We start from the raw sequence: 18,875 nt of genomic DNA, 5'->3' as shown, positions 1-18,875 counted from the left end.
CAACCACGTGCCCTAGGCCAGGTACTCTCATCAGGAACTCAGTGAAGCCTCAAATTCCTCATCAGTAAACCGTGGAAAGGTTTGCGAAGTACTCAATAAATGTTAACTTGGTTCAGAGGTCTAGAGCAGCAGGGAGACGAAACACAGCTGAGATGATCTAGCTTCTCCTGCTAGATCCTCAGATCAGCAACCTCAGCATCCCAGAGGACTTGGGGAAGTTTGATAGAAGTTCAGAACCTCAGCACTCCCTGCCCCTAAGACCTAGTGAATCAGAATCAGTACTTGTCCCTGGTGATCTGTTTGCAAGGTAAAGCCTGAAAAACAGGACTCTAAGTGCCCATACTGCTTTGTACAGGAATATGCCCTCCAATTGGCTATTTTAATATACCTCACCTGACGAGGGAGGTCCTCCTCCCTTTCCTCTAAAATGATAAGAACACAGCCAAGGAGTGCCCATGGTAGCCTTCTCTGGCCTTGGGAAAGGGCCTGAAATAAGTAGGCCTCACTACGGGAATACTCCTTGCCTGCCTCCATTCACGTAGTGAATACATGACAGCTAAAGTATCCCCGGGGGTGCCCTGTCTATATCCACAGAAATATAGATTGATTGTTTTCATTTGGACAGAGAGAGCGCTGTTTATTAACCCAGATTAACCTGAGCTAGTTAAAGGCTCAAGCCTAGAATGCCCTGGTCCCAATAGCTGGCGAGATGGCCTCTGGGGAGTACATAGATCAACATATGCTGCTTTGTTAGAATTATGAAGCCCAGCTGAGTTCCTCGAGCCTCTGTCCGCAGGAGACTAGTGGGGGAACTGTGGTAAGCTGTGCTCCAGAGAGAAAACCCAAAGTGGCAGAGAGGCCAGCTCCTGCTTCTCTGCTGAAGGCAAGGCTCACAAATCCAGCTCAGGACCAGGCTTTTATTTCCTTGGGGAGTCCACCATCCCTTAATCACAAAAGCACTAAGAATTTCCAGTATGTTCTACTGCCATGCCTAACCACTTGTTTTCACTGCCAGTCATCAGTGCCATCTGGGGGGCACCTAGAAGCTCTCTTCTAGCCTTGAATGAGGCACTCACCCAAGAGGTGACACCAGACAATGAAGGCCACCCCCATGGGCAGCCTGCATGCACCATTTGATTTGATCACAACAATTTTGTTAATATTGCTCTGGTTCTAGAGGGATCAGTTCTTTTCCTTGTACTTTGACTGACAGGTCTCATAGCATGCCCCTTTGGTTGAGTGTGTATGGAAGGAAATGTTTCCTTTTGTAAATGACCTGACCATTGCACTCTAATGTGGAGGTTTTCTTCTGGAGGTTAAAGTTGGCAAAGCTCAAGTGTTTGTCAGGAAACATGTATTGTGTTGGGCACTCAGTGTGAAGCCAGCAGATATTCAACTTCAAACATTAAGAGGGACCAGCACCAGCCTCATAGAAGGCAAGGACTGGAAAATTGTGTTTGGATGAATGAATGAATGAATGAATGAATGAATGAATGAATGAATGAATATTCTTAAACTACACTAAGATGGAATCCTGGATGTATGACTGATACAGGTGGAACTTTCCTAAAAGTCAGTGTAAATAGGAGAGTATTTCCTGTGCCACAGGAGCAATCCCTGAGAAATGTGGGTCTCAGGTATAAGCCAAGAGCAATCCTGCAAAGCCCAAGTTCTCTCATCCCAGAGTTTTGTCCATTATCTCGGAAGGGTATGTGAAATGGGGTTGGATGAATGTTGTGAAGCCATGCTCTGTTTGTATTTCCTCTAAATCTTGGTTATTATAGTGGCTCCAAGCAATGGTCTTGCCCAGGACTACATGTAAAGTGCCATTCATAGACACTGAACTATCAGCTTCTGCTAGATTATGTCACCAGGAGAGATTTTTGTCCGACACTTCTCAACCCATCTGTTAGGAAATAACGCCAGTCATTTTGGGCTTTGTTTTGCACACAGGTTATTTCTTACAACCGATGTAAGAAACTATACTGTAGACTTTACAAATTCAGACTTTAAATTGCACCCAACACATTCCCTTTCTTATTCTCCTGGGGTCCCAGGCAAAGGGTCGCTGCCTGTTTCAGTACCATTCCCCAGCTTTAGCAGTGGAAGAAAGTGCTGTTGATGTGTTTGACTGTTGGTCAGTCAGCCCTTGACCTTAGCACAGCTGGAGGGCAGGTTTCTGAGACCCTCGGCCCTGTATCGTACACCTCAAGCCCCACCTCATACGTTCTTCACCACCTAGTCCTACAGGCAGCCATTGCTATGGTAACCATTTGTACCAAATGTAACTTGGAAGCACCTCCCCTCAAATGTACCATGAATATCTGGCTTTCTGTCTCTAGGCTGCTCCAATGCAGCCAATGGTGTTGGACATCTATGAGAACTTTAGCCACTCTGGTATACACATGCCTATTTACCTGAGAAAAGTAACACCCTAGGTAAGGCAACCTTCCTCCTGACCAATAAAAACAGGATTTGGTAGATAAATGTTTCTTTCTGTTCTTGTCCTACCTACCCATTGAGCCCAAGATGGACTCCACTGACATTTAGACTGTGTTCATCCTTATTTACTTGAACAAACATGAATGATGCCATTGGAGATAGTAGGCTCCAAGGGTGTCTTCTTCCCTAGTCTATCCCAGGACTTCACTCAGTGTCTGCCACACCATACGTACTCCATAGATATGTGTGGAATAGTTGGCTACTGAGAGAGCAATCAGAGGAACACAGGTGACTGCATACAGAGCAAAAGTATTAAAATAAGTAGAGGAAGGTAGAAGATGTTACAGTCAAAAGCACAGTAGCATCAGTTGCCATGATGTGGTTGAGGTGTGACCAATTGTCTGATTTGGCCAGAGCTTAGGGCACAGTTTAGGGCAATGGATAAGACAGTATGTTGAAGCAGTTAGAACACCACTTGATGATCTACCAGCAGGTCTCAGTATTTTGGTAAATTGACGTCTGGAGCCTGTTCCCCTCACTAAACTGTAGTCTCCTCAAGGGCAGGGACCCTCATGCAGTAGAGGGGCTAGCATGTGGTAAGTACTTAATAAATACTGGATTAAAAAATAATGGTTGGAGGACAGGTGGATGGATGAATGGATAAATGGACACACAGTTGGTCCTGGCTGTTAAATGGGAGAGGGAGAGGCCCTTATGAGGACTACCTTTCAGTGTGTAGCAGGCTGCAAACAATACCAAATTTCCCAACCCATTATTTCTTTGTGGCTTATGCAAAAATGTAGCTGATAGAGCTAATGGAGACTGCTGGGAAGCACCACATTTTCTATTGAACCATAGCATAGAGCATAGAGCGCACACCCCAAGAGTCCCTGTTGCCCACGGGGTTGGAAACGGCAGGGGCTGCATCCCTTGTGATGAACATGTTACACATACATACAAAACCACCTCCAGGGGATAGTGAGTGATGGGCATATTCAGCAACTGTGACAGAATAAATAGGAGAGTTCACATTGCTACACTCCAGCAGGAAAAAAAAAAAAATAGCTGTGTTTCCACAGTGTCTCTGTGACCTCTTATTATTCCATTAGTTTTTGGAATAGTGTATAAAACATCAAGCTCCATGCTGACAAACACCAGCATTGAAACTATTGCCACAGTCAATCCAAACAGCCTTCTCCCCTGGGTAAAATTATTATTTGGAATACAAGCAGAATTGTGGTTGCCTGAGCGAGCAGAGCGTAAATGAGGGTAGTGATTCATAAGGTGACTCTAGCGAGTTTGCAAACGTGCAACTTTTCTGGAGGCTGCCACACAACCGGAGCCCTGCAGTGCCTTTTTGAGCGAGTAAGCACTTTCTAGTCTTCCTACCTTTTCGGGTCTTGGAGGGCTGTGGAGGATGCAGGCTTCTGAGGACAAGAGTTAACCTGACACAGTGCTGACTTACCAGAAATAAACCTTTCACATCAGATCACACCCTTGTCAGTCGCTTTTGAGCGGGAAGATGGTAATTCCGCTTCCTCACATGTTCCTTTAAGTACTTGAACTCTCATTCCATTGGATTAAGCTTTTGGGGGCTGGGTCATCTGGGGTGTTCATTCTCTCCCGGAGAGGTTGGAGGAAAGTGGTACTGGTCTAAAAGTAGCGCTCCCTGAACTTTTAAACCTTCACATCGCTTTGATTTTGTGGCTGCTGCTTCTTAATCCTGAACCTGATTTCTTTTATTTTTTATTTTTTTAGAACCATTTATTCTTTGACATCAGTAGAGTAAGTTCAGAAAGAGCAGAGATGGGTATAAAGCTCAGCATAGCTTTGTGTAGAGAAGGAAGTTGAAGAGAGTCAGCGTAATGATGCTGGTATGATTGCAGCATAATGAGATGTCTGCTGAGTAGGTCCCAGACACTGAGAGCCTCTCTGATAGTGATACTCTAAAAGTGACAAGCCTCGTCTCTTTTGTGACATCGTACCAATTAGCTGATCTAAATGGGCACATATTTAAGTTTGAGGTCACGTGTCACGTACAGTTCTCAAAGGCTAGGCTGCCCCTCCGAATGAGGCTGTAACTCAGTCTCTGTGTCGTAATAGACAAGTCGAGGCCTGGGTGCGGGGGGGTTCTGGAGCTGTGTTTGAAGCCCCTTTTCATGTTTTGTGGTGCCGGGCATGGACTCCTCGCTGATGGAGACTAAGTGTCCATCTATCACACCATCAGGGAAATGCCTGGGTTCAGTTAGACTCTGAGGTTAAGAGGGTATCCGATCCTGCCCTTGTGCTTAGGACCAGGAGAACCTCCTTACCCCGATTTAGGGGTGACAGAGAGAGAGCCAGCCTGACCTGCGGAGACTCGCTGCAGCCACAAGAAGAGGCACACGGCCTGTGTTCTGCCCCTTGGGGTCAGCAGACCAAATATTCTCTTACCTCTTGTCCTCTGTGACGGAACAGTGCTTGTACAGAGACCTTTGCCCAGAGGCAGACATTACAGGATTGACTACTTGTTCAGTGTCCAGACAGGGAATGAGCCAAACCTGAGCACAGTAGGAGTGAGTAGTGGGAAAGGTATGTTAGCCAGGGATCCTGTTCCCCCTGAAATCAAAAGCTGTGTATATCCAGTAAAGAAAGCACTGTTCCCTGAAAGCCACCGAGAGAAGGACAAATGAGCCCCTAAGCCATGCTCTCTAGCAGCCTTCAGTGTGTAAAGCACATGTGGTTTGATGCTTGTTCTCCTTGATTCCAGCTTCCATCTTCTCCAGCAATCACTCAAGCCGAAGCGGAACAGCTGCTGGGGCCGTGCCACCCCCACATACTGTCGGTCACCCTTCTCCGGGACAGAATGTGCAGGGGAGCCCTCACACCCCTGTCTCCCAGCTACCTCCACTCACAGCTGTGGATGCAGGAGCCGAGAGGTAAGGCCATCTGTCTCCCTTCTAACAGGCCCAGAAGTTCTTTGACACTGCTGAATTTTATTAATAATCCATCGGTGGGTCGAGGGATCCAAAGGTGAAATATTGAAAGTGCACGTGCAGAGCATGTGTATCAAATATCCCAGGATCTGTTTTAGTTTCTGTGGGATATGGAGGTGTGTGTGTGTGGGGTAGGGTCACCAGCTAAAGCGTCTGCTGGGAAAATGCATCCGAATGTGCATCTTCTCCACCTTCCCTCAGTCTGTATCAGGGACTCAGCAGTGTCCCCACAGGTGGAAAAGCTCTCCAGATGCAAGATGGTGCCCTCCACTCATAGATTAACATTAGCTTGAGAGTATAGCATCAAAGGATTCAGGATTTTGTAGGGGAGACCAGCAAGGGGCTGTTCACTGAGTGCTCTCTGTTGATACCACTCTCATAAAGAGTTTTGGGGAGAAAAGTTTTAAATTTTGACATTTCAGTCTGTCTTTGGACTGCCCAACCTTCTAGTGCGGTGGACAGCACATGGCTCCCTTTATTATCCTCCCCACGTGTCAGCAGGCTTGAACTGACTGTAGGGCTTGTACCAGACACCCACAGAGGAATAAAGTCCCTGTGGGGAGCCCTGAGCAATCCTAGAGTCTCAGGACAAAATAATGGGTTGAATGGGCAGCAGAAGTGAAAGTTTTTCAATCTTGAATTTTCAACCAGTAATCTGTGGTTTCATTGGAGTTGGCCTGGCCTGTGAGTTTTTAAATATGTGTTTTTAAATTTAATATAAACCAATATATATTTTTTATTTATTCCTACTTTTCACTTATTACTAATATATCTGTTCATTTAATAAATCTATCAAGTACTCTGGGTTGGACACTGTTCCGGATGCTGTAGATGCCGAGATTGTTAAAACATGATGCTGCCCTTAGGATTTAGTGGGTGAGGAAAGACACATAAACAAAGTATAGTAATTCTATTTGGATAAATGATGTAATCATAATCAAGATGCCACAGGAGCCAAGAGAGAACGTCCCTAATTCTGTCTCAGGGAGGGAGGGGAAGAAAGCGTTATCTAGATTTAGAAGGAAGATTAAGACTTTCTTAATGGATAAATGGGGAGCAGCATCAAGGCTCACCAGAGGAACACATATAAGACATGAGAGGGACAAGGACACACACACCTTACTTATAAGGTCCCAGTAAGTTCAGGGGACATCATCCAGAGCAGACAGGACTGATGAAGTCAGGTCAGAGTGGGCTGGCCTGTGTAGAACCATACATTTCATGCCAAGGGGTTTACCTCTTACTAAAAGTGAAGAACCATTATAGCCCATTTATGAGGAGAGACTCATCAGATTGTCATTATAATGAAGGAACTCAGGTGACAAGGTGGCAGAGTCATTGAGGTTGGGAACAGGGACAGGAGGTAGGGAAAATAAGAAAGAGGTTATTGTAGGAGTCCTTATGAGTAGTATGAGGACTTGAATTAAGGTGAAGTGGTAAGGATGGAGATTTTATTCAAGGGCCATTATTTATGAGAATTGCTAATTATACATAAATGGAATAAAAAGGAAGGGCCAAATTCACCTGTGAGTTACACCTCTAGGTACAAATGGAAAGGTATGTCATTAACACAGGAGAAGGGAGTGTTTTTCTAGTAGGGGGAGGAGTGGGAGAGGAAGAATAGGTAATAAATGGACTTTAGGGTTGGAGTTTTAGGTGGCTGTAAAATGTCCGTGTGGATGTGTCTAATAGTCAATCAGATATATGGATCAGAAGATGTTAGACTTCTCTTAACTGTTCTGCTATGTAGTCAAGTGCAAACAGCTCCCAGCCTCCCCACCCAGGCTGCTGACAGAGCCGTGCAGGTAGTAACCATCTCTTAAGTTCATGGACACTGGGGATGGACAGTCCTGCCAGGTATCTGATGTATTTCTAAAGGTTAAGATGAGCTTATTCTCTTCAGCATTTTGTTAACTTTCCAGTTGGGTCTTAAGTGATATTAGCCATGGGTTCCTCATCCTCTCATTTTCTTCTGCCTGGCCAAGAATCATACTCCACAAGGTCATGAAGCTAAGAAACCATCACTTGAGTCCTCTTCTTCGTCCCATCTTCTTATCAATATTCTGCTTACAAGAATACAAGAGACAAGCAATCTGTGTGTCTTCTTTCTGCACACAGCTTCTAAAACAAGAAAGATAGAAAAAAGATTTTAGCCCTGACTGGAGTTAACAACAACCAAACACCTGATGTTTGAAGCCCACCTCCAAAGGTGGCTGATTGTTTTAATGTGTCGCTTAGGTGCTCCTGCTGCTTGGGTTTCTTTGTTTGTTTTTAACATTTCATATTAGTTTATAATTTTATTTTTTTTCAATTTCCTCTTTTGAAAGCTTGTAACATATAAAACAACTACAAGAAAAAAAAAATAAAAATAAAACAACTACAAGAATAGTCCAGTGAACACCTATACACCCTGCATCCACATTCACCCACTGTTGATATTTTGCAGCCTTCTTTCTGTCTCTCGTCTCTTTCTTTCTCTGACTTGAGAGATCCTTTGTTTGCCTGTTTGCCTATTGTCTTCAAACCCTCTGAGAGAGAGTTGTGAATATCACTGAGCTTTAACCCTAATTACTTCGGGAAAGATCTCCTAAGAAGGACATCCTCCTGCATAATCACAATGTAATTATCTCGCTCTGGAAATTTAACATCAATAAGCATTATCTAACATGCAGTCAATACTGAAATTTCCTCGATTGTATAAATAACGTTCTTTATAGCCAGTTTTTTTTTCTATCCTTTCTTTTGATCCACGATTTAATAAGATCACAGTTCTCATTTCTTGTTAATCTTCTTGAATCTAATGAAGTTCCCCAGTTTTTAAAAAGTTACCATCATCATCATCATCGTCTTTCATGACATTGACGATTTCTGAAGACTCAGGACATTTATTTTGCAGAATGCTCCAGAGTTGGGACTCACCTGCTCTTTTCCTCTTCAGCAGACACATTCCTTCTCATCAAGAGCACCACATAGGGAATGTGGTACTCCTTCACTCTTTTGAACCTCTGTTTGCACCCCATCGGGAATTAAGATTAAGTGAACCATAGCAGGTGAGGCACCCAGCATGTGGCATAGTGTGAAGACAGGCAAGCTTGGCATGGCTGGGAGATTGAGGTTTAGAAGCCGGGGGGTTGTTAAGTAATGACAGTGGTTGATAATGTCATCATGGAAGGTAAAAAGGAGAGGCAGGGGAAGAAGGTAACAGTACTTTATATGGCTGGGTGATGAAGCAGACCTTCTTACACCTGTGGCTCTGCCTTGTGCTCTCCTCTTCCCAGTGGATATGTGGCTCATTCCTTTGCCAGGCCAACTGGACTGGGCAAGGAGATGGAGGGTTATCTCTTCCGATCAGGTTTGGGGAGGAGGGTGACATGAAACAGCTTTGAATTATGCACTGTGTTTGCATTAGTGTGCAGCATAAAAACACTACGAGGAAATGTGCTTACCTTCCGCTTTTGGTTTATATATCTTTGCCTCTGTTTGCCTGGGAAATCCCCCAGTAAAAACTCCAGCAGTTTTCTTAACGGAAATAGGTTTATCACACTTTGCGATTTTTAGTGGGAAACGCATTTTTTCCTGCTTTGTGAGCACTGATTCATCATTTACTTGGCTTTAGCTTGTTAATAAAATGGGCTGAGTCACTGTCAGAAGTCAGGAAAGGTCCACCACATCTATCCAGTTAGCATCAGGTTTTTTGATCTTTGCCATCATAAAATCAAGTAAATGCAAGTTCTCTCAACTTGATGAGGCTCCATTTTTATTTTGAAATATTATCTGAATGACACATCGTTTCAATGATTTATGTAGTACCACCACATCACCTAATGTTGATTTAAACTTATTATGGGAAGTAGTGTTTTACTGTGTCATGTTGAATGAGCCAGCGGTACTTTATGACAGTGGCTTCCCATAATAGGAACCCAGCATCTTTGGAAATGTCAGTTCATTGGGTTTCATAGTATGTCTGTTAGAGCAGAAAAAACAAACATACTGACATGAATCCCTTTTTGAAATGGAGAAATCTTACAGTCCCAAGAAAAGTCCACTGGATCTATGTTGCTCACCTTGTCCAAGAACGCATCAGCAGCCTCTCTCCATCCCATAGAAGTCCACAGACATGCTGTGCTCTGGAGTATATGCGACAGAGCTCAGGGAGCTTGTGGATTGGCCACCTGCAGTGATTTGTGAAGGGCTTCCAGGAGACCCATCTCTGAGCCACAGGACGCTGAAAACAGGGACTGGATGTAGCCTTCTCAAGACATACACAATCTGGGACAGGAATCCACAGCAGAGAATGTTAGGGACTATCGTTTCTGAGAAAGCAGTCAAAAAACCTTCACTAAAAAGGAATGTTAGTTTCTGGAGTCTGTATCAAGTATTGGGAAACTGTTTTTATCCATATCAGATGTGACATTGCTAGGATTCTAGGATTGTGTGTGTGTGTGTGTGTGTGTGTGTGTGTGTGCACATGCATGCATGTGTACAGTCTTTCTGTGCCTTTGGGTAACCAGAGCTGGTCTTCACTGATAGCATTTTCTAATTTAGCACTGGAAGCATGTTGCAGCTTTTCTGGATACTGAAGGGTTAAGGATAGCAACTGTTTTCTATTTAACTTCCTTGAGATTCTTTACTGTTCTCCAACTCTTGTCAAACCAGCCTGCTCACTGACTTGGTCTGTTTGTTTCTGCATCTTATTTCAGGATCTGTTCTACCTAGAAAGACAATAAGGACCTTCCATTATTGTTCTGTTCTTGGCTAAACGTTGACCAGCTTGGAGCCTGGGTTAACTCTACCCGGAAAGCTCACAGAGACTCGTTTAGTCTCTTGGTTCCTATCCTCTGTTTTATTTATTTATCATTTCCCAGATGTTATCTTGCTAACTGAATTACTAGTTTTCTGAGGGCAGGAACCTAAAATTTCCTTCTAACCTCCGAATGCCCTTGTGGTGTTTCATAGAGATGATGGCCGACAGACAGTCTTAATGTAGGCTGTTATGAAGGGATGTCAGAAGAGGCTGTGGAAGCACACAAGAATGACCCTAAAATGGGGGAGGGTGGGAGAAATAGAAGAAGAAACATCTGTCTGAAATCTGAAAGTCTGTAAGACCAGGCTAAGGACCATGGGTATGCTCAAAAGCTGAGGTGGGAATGCTGTAGGCCAGAGCTTCATGTGTGAATGGGGAAGGGCCTCATCAGCTGCATCCAGGAAATTGAGCTTTCTCTTGAGGACAGGGATTTGTGTATTTGCCCAGGAAGGGTACCCTGGTGACCCTGGCATACATTCCAAAGGCCTCCCTATCCTGTTATCCACCCAGCAAGAGTTCAGAACATATTCTACACCAAACAGAAGAAGAAATGACGTCTGTCTGGTCCTCAGGAGACAAAGGCCAGACCAGCGAGGCAGTGCAGATTTTATATTACTTTCTTTTTTTAATACAATTTGAAATGACAGTTTTGCCCCTTAAAACTCCAAGTTTGTATTTTATGTAGTCATGACCTATATTAAAGGATTTTGAAGAGTCACTGAGTGGCAACAAAAAAAAAAAAAAAAAAAAAAGTAATCTCTGTGTTAGATGCACCGTGATGAGCGTCTGGAAGTGAGAGCTCTGATATCATCAGGAACTTGGCCTCACTCATCTTATTTCAAAGAAAACTTGGGTGTTATTGTGAGGTATCCACATTGCCATGTGTCATAATGTCGACTTACCCAGTGAGCGCAGCTCTAAGAGCATCCCTGACATGTGTCACAGATACTTTCCCGTGTGGATAGATACTGACTTACAGGGCAACTAGGGCCCCAAAATAAAGCTTGTCAATCTTGATCATCAAAATAACTGAGAAAGCCAGAGCTGAAAAACAAGCCTAGCTTCAGATAGCCATTTCTTCAGCCTGCATGCTGGCATCTGCATCATCCTATCAGGCCGTTGACTTCATGCTCACCCAGTGCCATGTGATCATGAGCATCATTCTTTTTCTTGGGGCTGCAGTGTTTTCTCTCCAGAAAACAGTTATCCTCACCCAGTATCGCATGAAGGGTTCGGTTTCTCTGTAGGAAAGTGACTTCTGCAGATATTCAGGGTTGAGGGAAGTGGTGTTCAAAATCTACCTGCAATACACATATGCGCATACACATTTTATTTGCAAATCCCTGAAATGTGATGAACATTGTTTCCAATGTCTATGCTGCGAGCAGAGAAGAGGCAGAAAATCCCAATGTCCCAGCCTTGAAAATAGAGATTAGAACATTGGGTCTTAGATTGGAAATGCTTGGGGTCTTTATTCTATTTTTTTCCCTTTATGTCTATGGGTAGTTTCTGATACTTCTCCAAGTTTATTCCAGGGCAGAATAGCCTGCAAGTCTTTAAGCTTCTTCAAAGCTGACCCATGACCACAGCCATGCTTCATCCTCTATGGCAGGTATCAGATCGGTTATTGGCCTGTGGAATGAAGCTACCCATAGAGATATTCACCTTACTAAATATGCTCCCCTTAAATATGTTCCCCTGGTCTACTCCTCTTAGCACAAATACAGGGAAATTGATGATATTTTCTCCTTTCTTCTTATTTCCCTAGCGATTGTGAATGACTCTTTTGGGAAAAACAACAACAACAGAAAGACATTGCTGAACTGGCTTTTCTAGTCTTCTCTGATTTGTCTCTGATCTGTCTCTAATTTAAATGTCTGTGTTGTCTGCAAAATTTTTATGAGCATAATTTTCGGAGTCCAGTCTATTTCTTGATAATGGAGGACAATAATGAGCCAAGCCCATGTGGTTATCTTAACTTACCACTAAGAAGTTAAAAAGCCTACTCAACTCTGATGCCTCCTCTTCTCAAGCACTCTCTCATCTAATTAATCTGTAAGTCCTGTTAGCTCTACCTTCAAACACAATCAGCTTCGTTCCTCCAACCGAGTTCACTGAGTTCACAGCTGTTCCCTCCCATCTCAATTACAGCAGGCCCCTGACTGTCCCCAGACTGTCACCCTGTTAGCACACTCCAGGCCTCACAAGAGGGGCCCTTTTAAAATGTAAATGGAGTCTCTGAGGATTTCCTGCTCACATCCCTCCCCTGCCATGCTTGGAGTCAAATCCAGACTCCTCTTTGTAGGTGACAAAGCCCTCTACGGTCTTGCCTTAGTCACATTCCTTTACCACTGCTCCTCCTGCTTATTCGGCTCTGGCCACACTGGTTTTCTTACTATTCCTGGAAAACACCAACTCATCTTGCCTTGGGGCCTTTGTATGCGCTACTCCTGAAACCTGAAAGGCACCATCACTAGAACTGTACTTGACTCATGCCTTCATTTCTCAGGTCTGCTCACATGTAACCTCTTCGGAGAGGCCTTTCTTGACCACTTCCCCTAAACCTTCCACCCCCAACCTCACTCTCCTTGCTAACTCTGCTCTGTTTCTCTTCATAGATTTAGCCGTCCCCGAGATTATGCTGTCTGCTGATTTGCTTACAACCCACTAGAACCGGAGCTCCCAGAGGGGAGACAATGTCATGCTTACAGCTCTTAACCCCCTCAGTGCTTGGGCATCCTGTGGAATGAACAGGTGTGAATAGAAGGGAGTAATATAGGAAAGATGTTGGGGTTTCAAAGCCAGCAACCAAGAAAGAATTCTTTAGATGTCTTTGATGCAAAAAGGTGAATTTATTAAATTCACGGGGACAGGACTTGTGGGCAGAAAGAGCTGCATGGGGATCATGAGGAGTGTCCCCCCCACCCCCCATTATATACTTTAAAGTTGAGAGGGGGTTAAGGAGAGCGTAAGTCTCTAAGGAATTTTGGAAGCAAGGTTTCCAGGGCCTTGAGGGGCCTGGCTATTGTTGGGAAATGTCATTTGTTACCGTCTAATAAAACCTGAGTTGTGAGACCCTTTAGATGTACATCGGTGGGTCGTATGCTTGGGAGATGATTGCCAACACTTATCTTGAGGGGTTTACAGATAAAGGGAATTTGTAAAGGAATTTTATATGTGAAAGTAGACTCTAGGATCCTGGGGATCCAGCTAACGTTGCTTTTTGCCTTCAGCAGAATATCAACATCGAGGCAGCTGAGTCCCTAGAGGAAGGTCACTCTGCCTGTTTCAAGGACTTGACATTGGGCTGTAGGGAGTAAGAAAATTTAATAATTTCTCCTCTGCCTTTGTTTCCACATCAGGGAGGACTACAACTATGATTCCTTTATGGTTTCTGGGAAGAGTAACAGTAACCCTGAGCAGGTGACTGCAGCTCTTCTCTCTGTCTGCACATTGTCCTCTGCATCACCTCAGAGCAAAGCAAGAGACGCTGATGTGAGCGTATGCATGTCACTCCACCAGACAAACAGCTTGACTCATGGTTCAAATATTCCTTCACATCAGATTGTTTTCCATGTATTTTTAATTTTGAAGTGCTCTGGTTTTTCATTTTAAAGAGGTCTCATTCATTTCACCCCTGAATGCCAAATCAGCCATCTTTATTTTGTTCCCACATTCCAAACAAATCTACCTCATGCGAAGCCCAAGATGATGTTTTTTTAGTCCCCTTGGATTTTCAGTCAGGAAAGTGAGTCATGACAATAACAAGGAAGGCTTGAGGTAAAATAGAATTCCTTTTCTTGCAACCTCTACTTTAGTGTGTTAGCATGAAGCAGCGTGGAGCTCAAACTAAGCCATTATGTTATTCAGATATATCAGGGTATTCCTTTCCTAGGCTTTCTCCAAAACAGCACCTCATATGGAGGCAGAATTCCCAAAGTGAAAGCCTGTAAGCCTTTCTAGTGTGACCTGGAAATCAACTTTATCTCCTGGATGGGAGGCAGTTGGGGGATTGGCTCTGAAGGAACTGTATATCTTTTTGCAAGTGGAAAAACTGCCTGTTGGTGGTGAGGAGACCATGAGGGTGAGCCGAAACCACGAGACAGAGGTTTTTTGCTTCCTTTTCTGAAACATGGTCTTTGGTTGCTTTTTTGTTTAGTTGCAGGGAGAAACAGTTTTCTAGGATTTAATCATCTTCCCAAGAGTCAATAATTGGAATCTTGAATTAGATTGAATGAATCTTGAATTAATTCTCTTGAATTAGATGGTCTCTCTTCAGAAAAAGAAACTGTGGTCTCTGGGCAAATATAGTATCCAGCTGGGTATTAGCTCCAATTGGGCAAAGGTACCATCTACCTGGACACAAAAAGAGGCACCGAGTTAGGAGCTAAGTCTGTGGAGCCTGGGGTCTGTTCAACAGAATAATTCCTCAATAGCAACGACCAACATTTATTAAATACTTTCTTTGTGTAGGACTGGATGAGTGAGGAATACAAAATGGTAGCAAACATCCAAGTATTTGATGATCTTTTCATCTATAAGAGCTAAGAGCCCTTCTCTGATTGTGAATTTTTAAAGATTTTGTTTTTATTTATTCATGAGAGACACAGAAAGAGAGAGACCGAGACATAGGAAGAGGAAGACACAGGCTCCCTGTGGGGAGCCCAATGCAGGGCTCGATCTCAGGACCCTAGGATCACAGCCTGAACTGAAGGCAGATGCTCAATCACTGAGCCACCCAGGTGCCCGATTGTTAATTTTTAATAGATGTAGTCTCCCCCAGTTTATTTCTCTAACCAAATGTGGAGCCTTGTATTCAAGGGAAGGTATAGAAAACTCCTTTGTGGTCACTACAGTAGTAACCTGACATCCTGAAGAGTAAAAAATCACACATAAACAGCACATGTTATTACTGACCGAACCATCACCCAGCTAATTTCTTTCAAATTTATGGATGATATTGACTTTTAAGGTCTCATTTGGCAGTGACTTTCAAAGGCACCTGGCCATACATGGCAGGAGTACTGCATCTGAAGTTAATTCTAAAAGTTCTTCTGGTGTTTTCAAGAGACTCGTGTTCACAATTTGAGACCATGGGAAAGACATGGAAGGGGCCATTTTTTTCCTATACCTGTGCCTCCCTTTCTCATGTTGAGACAAAAACAACACTCTTCCCCCTCATTTCCCGGCTGGCTTTCTTGTTACACTCACTCCTGAGTGTTTTCCTTTCATGTGATCCACTCCATTGCAAAGCAGACTGAACTCCATGCCTAACATGCCATGCTGAACAAGAGGAAGAGTCTTCTCTTTGCCACAGGACCCTGAGTTAATCCCCTTGCTTTGACCTGCTCAGAGCTGCCCAGAGGATGAGCTCGCTCCAAAAGGTTTTCTTTTTTATGGCAGAATTTTTAACATCAAATGTCTAAGACCACTCTGGATAAATTCTCTTCTGGTTGGTGAATTTTTTTTTTTTTTTTTTTTTTTGTAAAGAGAATCTGGCAGAATCCAACGTTTCTTCCCTTTCTCCCCATCACATCGGATTCTGAAATAGACAAACAACAGAGTCACAGCCAATTCTTCAGTCAAGATATTCCAAAAAATCCTAGCTCTTGGTTAAATGTGTCCTGCATAATTCATTTCCCTGACATATCCTGAGTGTCCTCTTCCCCTCCCTTTTCATTTTCACAGCGAGGGAGAGATTGTGGTGCCCTCCGCCCCATTTCGGTCTCTATCAGAAAAAAAATACCCTCCTCTGCCTTGGGCATTGATGGCTTCGTTTTCTGGACTTAGGACCAACCCCCACCAACCAAGTGCAAGAAGTGTCCTCCAGAACACGCTATCCTGTTTCCCACAAATGCTCTCATCAAAATCTACATGTGAGCCTTCTGTAAAAATCCTTGGTGATCATTTCACCTACAGCCAGTTCACAGCCCTCATTCTGTCATGGTCTGTGGAGGCTCAGGCAATCATGTTTGAGTCTTGGTCTTACCCAATGTGATAAATTATTTGCAGTTAATATTGACCTAGCCTCTCGTGAGGAGAATGAAACACTAAGCCCTTGCAGGAGATGGATTCAGCTCTTTGAGTAGTTTGGAACAGAATCCTCGGACGGACCTACAGCTCTTGGCGGGCTTTAGTCCTGCCCAGATGGACAGTGTTGCAATTACCCACACTTCCCAGCGGCTGTTTCTTCATTACTGAAAGCTGGTCTTGATTGTCTCAGAAGCAGAATTCAATTTGCAGTTCCCCCAGTAACGTGCTGTGATTCATTCGGGGACAAATCTGGATTGAACTGAATCCAAGTGTCTCTTTTGTGAGACAGAAGGGAAGTATAAGTAGATACTATAGTCACCCAGATGAGTCAGCCAGGAATTCATGAAGTGATTCATAAATCGTTATAAAGACCACTAAAGTCTACTAAAATGGAGTGCTGTCTGGCTATACAAAGTGGGGTATTATCATTGGGGGGTTTTTTTTAGATGTTAAATCAGATGTGAAATCCTTAAAACTGTGCTTTTCTTTTTAGGTTTTGAAAAGGATTCCTTTTTTCCTCCTCTGTAGTTGGCCAACGGCTAAAGCCACTTTTTATTGATTAGTTTTCACAGATGAATTTAAAAACCACCACAATTCATTGGGGGATAAAAAAATGCCTTCCCAAATCCACCATGGACCAGTTTGTATCCATTATTTCTACTCCCTAGCAGCAAATCAATAATATTTTTCATGTGAATACAATGAAACAAGCTGTTCTGATGCATTCTTCCTTCTTTGGGAGGTCTGCAACCCCTGTGGAAGAGAGAGGGGGAGAAGAGACCGGTCCAAAGCACATATCAACTGACATTTAATCTACTTGATCATGGAAATCCCTCTTTTCAAAGTATTAACCCCCAAAGCAATGCTTAAGCACACAGCCCCAAGTTGCTTGCTAGAACTGTTTGCAAATGCAGCACAAATGAAGAAAAGTAAGACACATTTATGACATGCTTAACCTGCAAAATGGTCTATTAGCAAATACTGTTTGAAGAAATACAGTTGTTAATTGACATAGAAATACCTTGGACTTACAGACAGGAGACAGAGCATTATTTGAAAGGAGTTAGCCAGCTGGAAAGACTAAAGGTATAAGCCTGCTTAGGCACAAAGAACTCTAGTGCAGAAGTGAACAAGTTCACCAAAGCAAACTGGGAAGCTGATTGCTAGGTCTCCTCAAGGCAGTGGATCATTCACACACCCTTCCCCTGCCAGCTGGCAATAGGGTTCCAAATCTCAGATGCTCACAGGAGCACATGAGGGATGCTCCCTCATCCTCCCCTCCACCTTGCCTGGAGCCTCCACTAGAGAGCATCTTACCTTCCTGGGATAAAGTGGCATTGGAGAACTAGCTGTGTGACTGGGCACATCATTTCATGCCTCTGGGCCTGCCTCATCTCATCCAAATAAGGCTACCCCATTACCTTTCAGCTAGAACATAATAATGATTGTATGAATTTGTGAACTCAGGATACTCTGGGGGGAAGACCAGTGCCGAGAAATGGGATTCTTACACAAGGCCATGACTATGTGCTCTTAGAATTGGAAAATTAGCCAGAGGAGTAAATACCTTGCTTTCTCTGAACCTTAGTTTCCGTATCTGAATGGCCAAGAGAGAAAAGAGTCCTAAGATGTTTTATTTTAAGAACTCTATAGAAATTCAAATGCAGTGCTGGAGTTACAATCTTACAGAGCTCTCAAGCACTGTATACATGTTAATGTCAGGGATACCTTAGGTATACGTTCCATTCAGGGCGATCACTCCATAGACATGTGCTGATCATCTGGAAGATGTCAGACTTTGTCTAAAGTACTTGGAAATCTCTGACTTCCCAATTTAAAATTGTTCATAATCCACCCCCACCCCTTACCTCCCATTATTGATTTTTCTCCGTAGTACTCATTTCCTCAGTACAACATATAGTTTGCTTATTTCACTTTGTTCATTGCCTGCCTCTCCTCCCCAGAATGTAAGTTCCACAGAAGCAGGGATGTATGTCATGTGTTGCTCTGTCCCTAGTGATGGGAACAGGGCCACACACTGGGTCAGTGCTCAATAAATATCTCTTGAATGAATAAATGAATATGTTATCTCAGATTTTATGATCCCCAGTAGGCATTGAGATTATCTTTATTTTATACTTGAAATTGAGGCTGGGAAATGTCAGGAAATTTATTCGGGATTATCTAGCTAGTAGGGACAGAGCCGGAATCCAAGCCCAGTGGGTGTTCATTGATATCCATCTCCTCTTGCCATTTGTAATTTTACTGCATTATGAACCTCACCAGTTCTGTATGTCTCAATCGAGATCTACTGTCCTGTGAAATAATCTAAGACTGTTTCTGAGTACTACATTTACAGGAAACATGACCTCCTTGCTTCTGGCCTACCTCACTGCAAGGTTGGAAAGCTCAGTGTGAGCTGAAGGTGAAAGTGGGGCCACAGAAGAGGAGTGAAACTGACTAAATCCCCCTAAATAATCAGACATTTTCTAAGGTCTATATATATAGATATATATTTACAGAAGCTTTTTTAAGTTGTGTGAGTTTTTTTCAGAAGATATTTTTTTTTTATGAGTCCTTTAAAACCTGTTTCCTCCCTGTTTTGTCTTTATTTTGTTTTT

General features: G+C 43.4%; 1 protein-coding gene across 22 annotated transcripts in view; it reads left to right on the top strand.

Annotated features, from left to right (window-relative positions):
• Positions 1-18,875, top strand: part of GLIS3 (GLIS family zinc finger 3) — a 546,483-nt gene that overhangs the window by 495,347 nt on the left and 32,261 nt on the right. For all 22 annotated transcript variants that reach the window (XM_038527224.1, XM_038527215.1, XM_038527216.1 and 19 more), the window contains one exon: positions 5,192-5,360. In XM_038527224.1, coding sequence (XP_038383152.1) covers positions 5,192-5,360 — 169 coding nt within the window. The remainder of the gene's footprint in view (positions 1-5,191; positions 5,361-18,875) is intronic.

This window comes from Canis lupus, chromosome 1 (genome assembly GCF_011100685.1).
Source record: "Canis lupus familiaris isolate Mischka breed German Shepherd chromosome 1, alternate assembly UU_Cfam_GSD_1.0, whole genome shotgun sequence".
Classification (NCBI taxonomy): domain Eukaryota; kingdom Metazoa; phylum Chordata; class Mammalia; order Carnivora; family Canidae; genus Canis; species Canis lupus.
The sequence above is the reverse complement of the archived record's forward strand: the minus strand, read 5'-3'. Positions and strand labels throughout refer to the sequence as shown.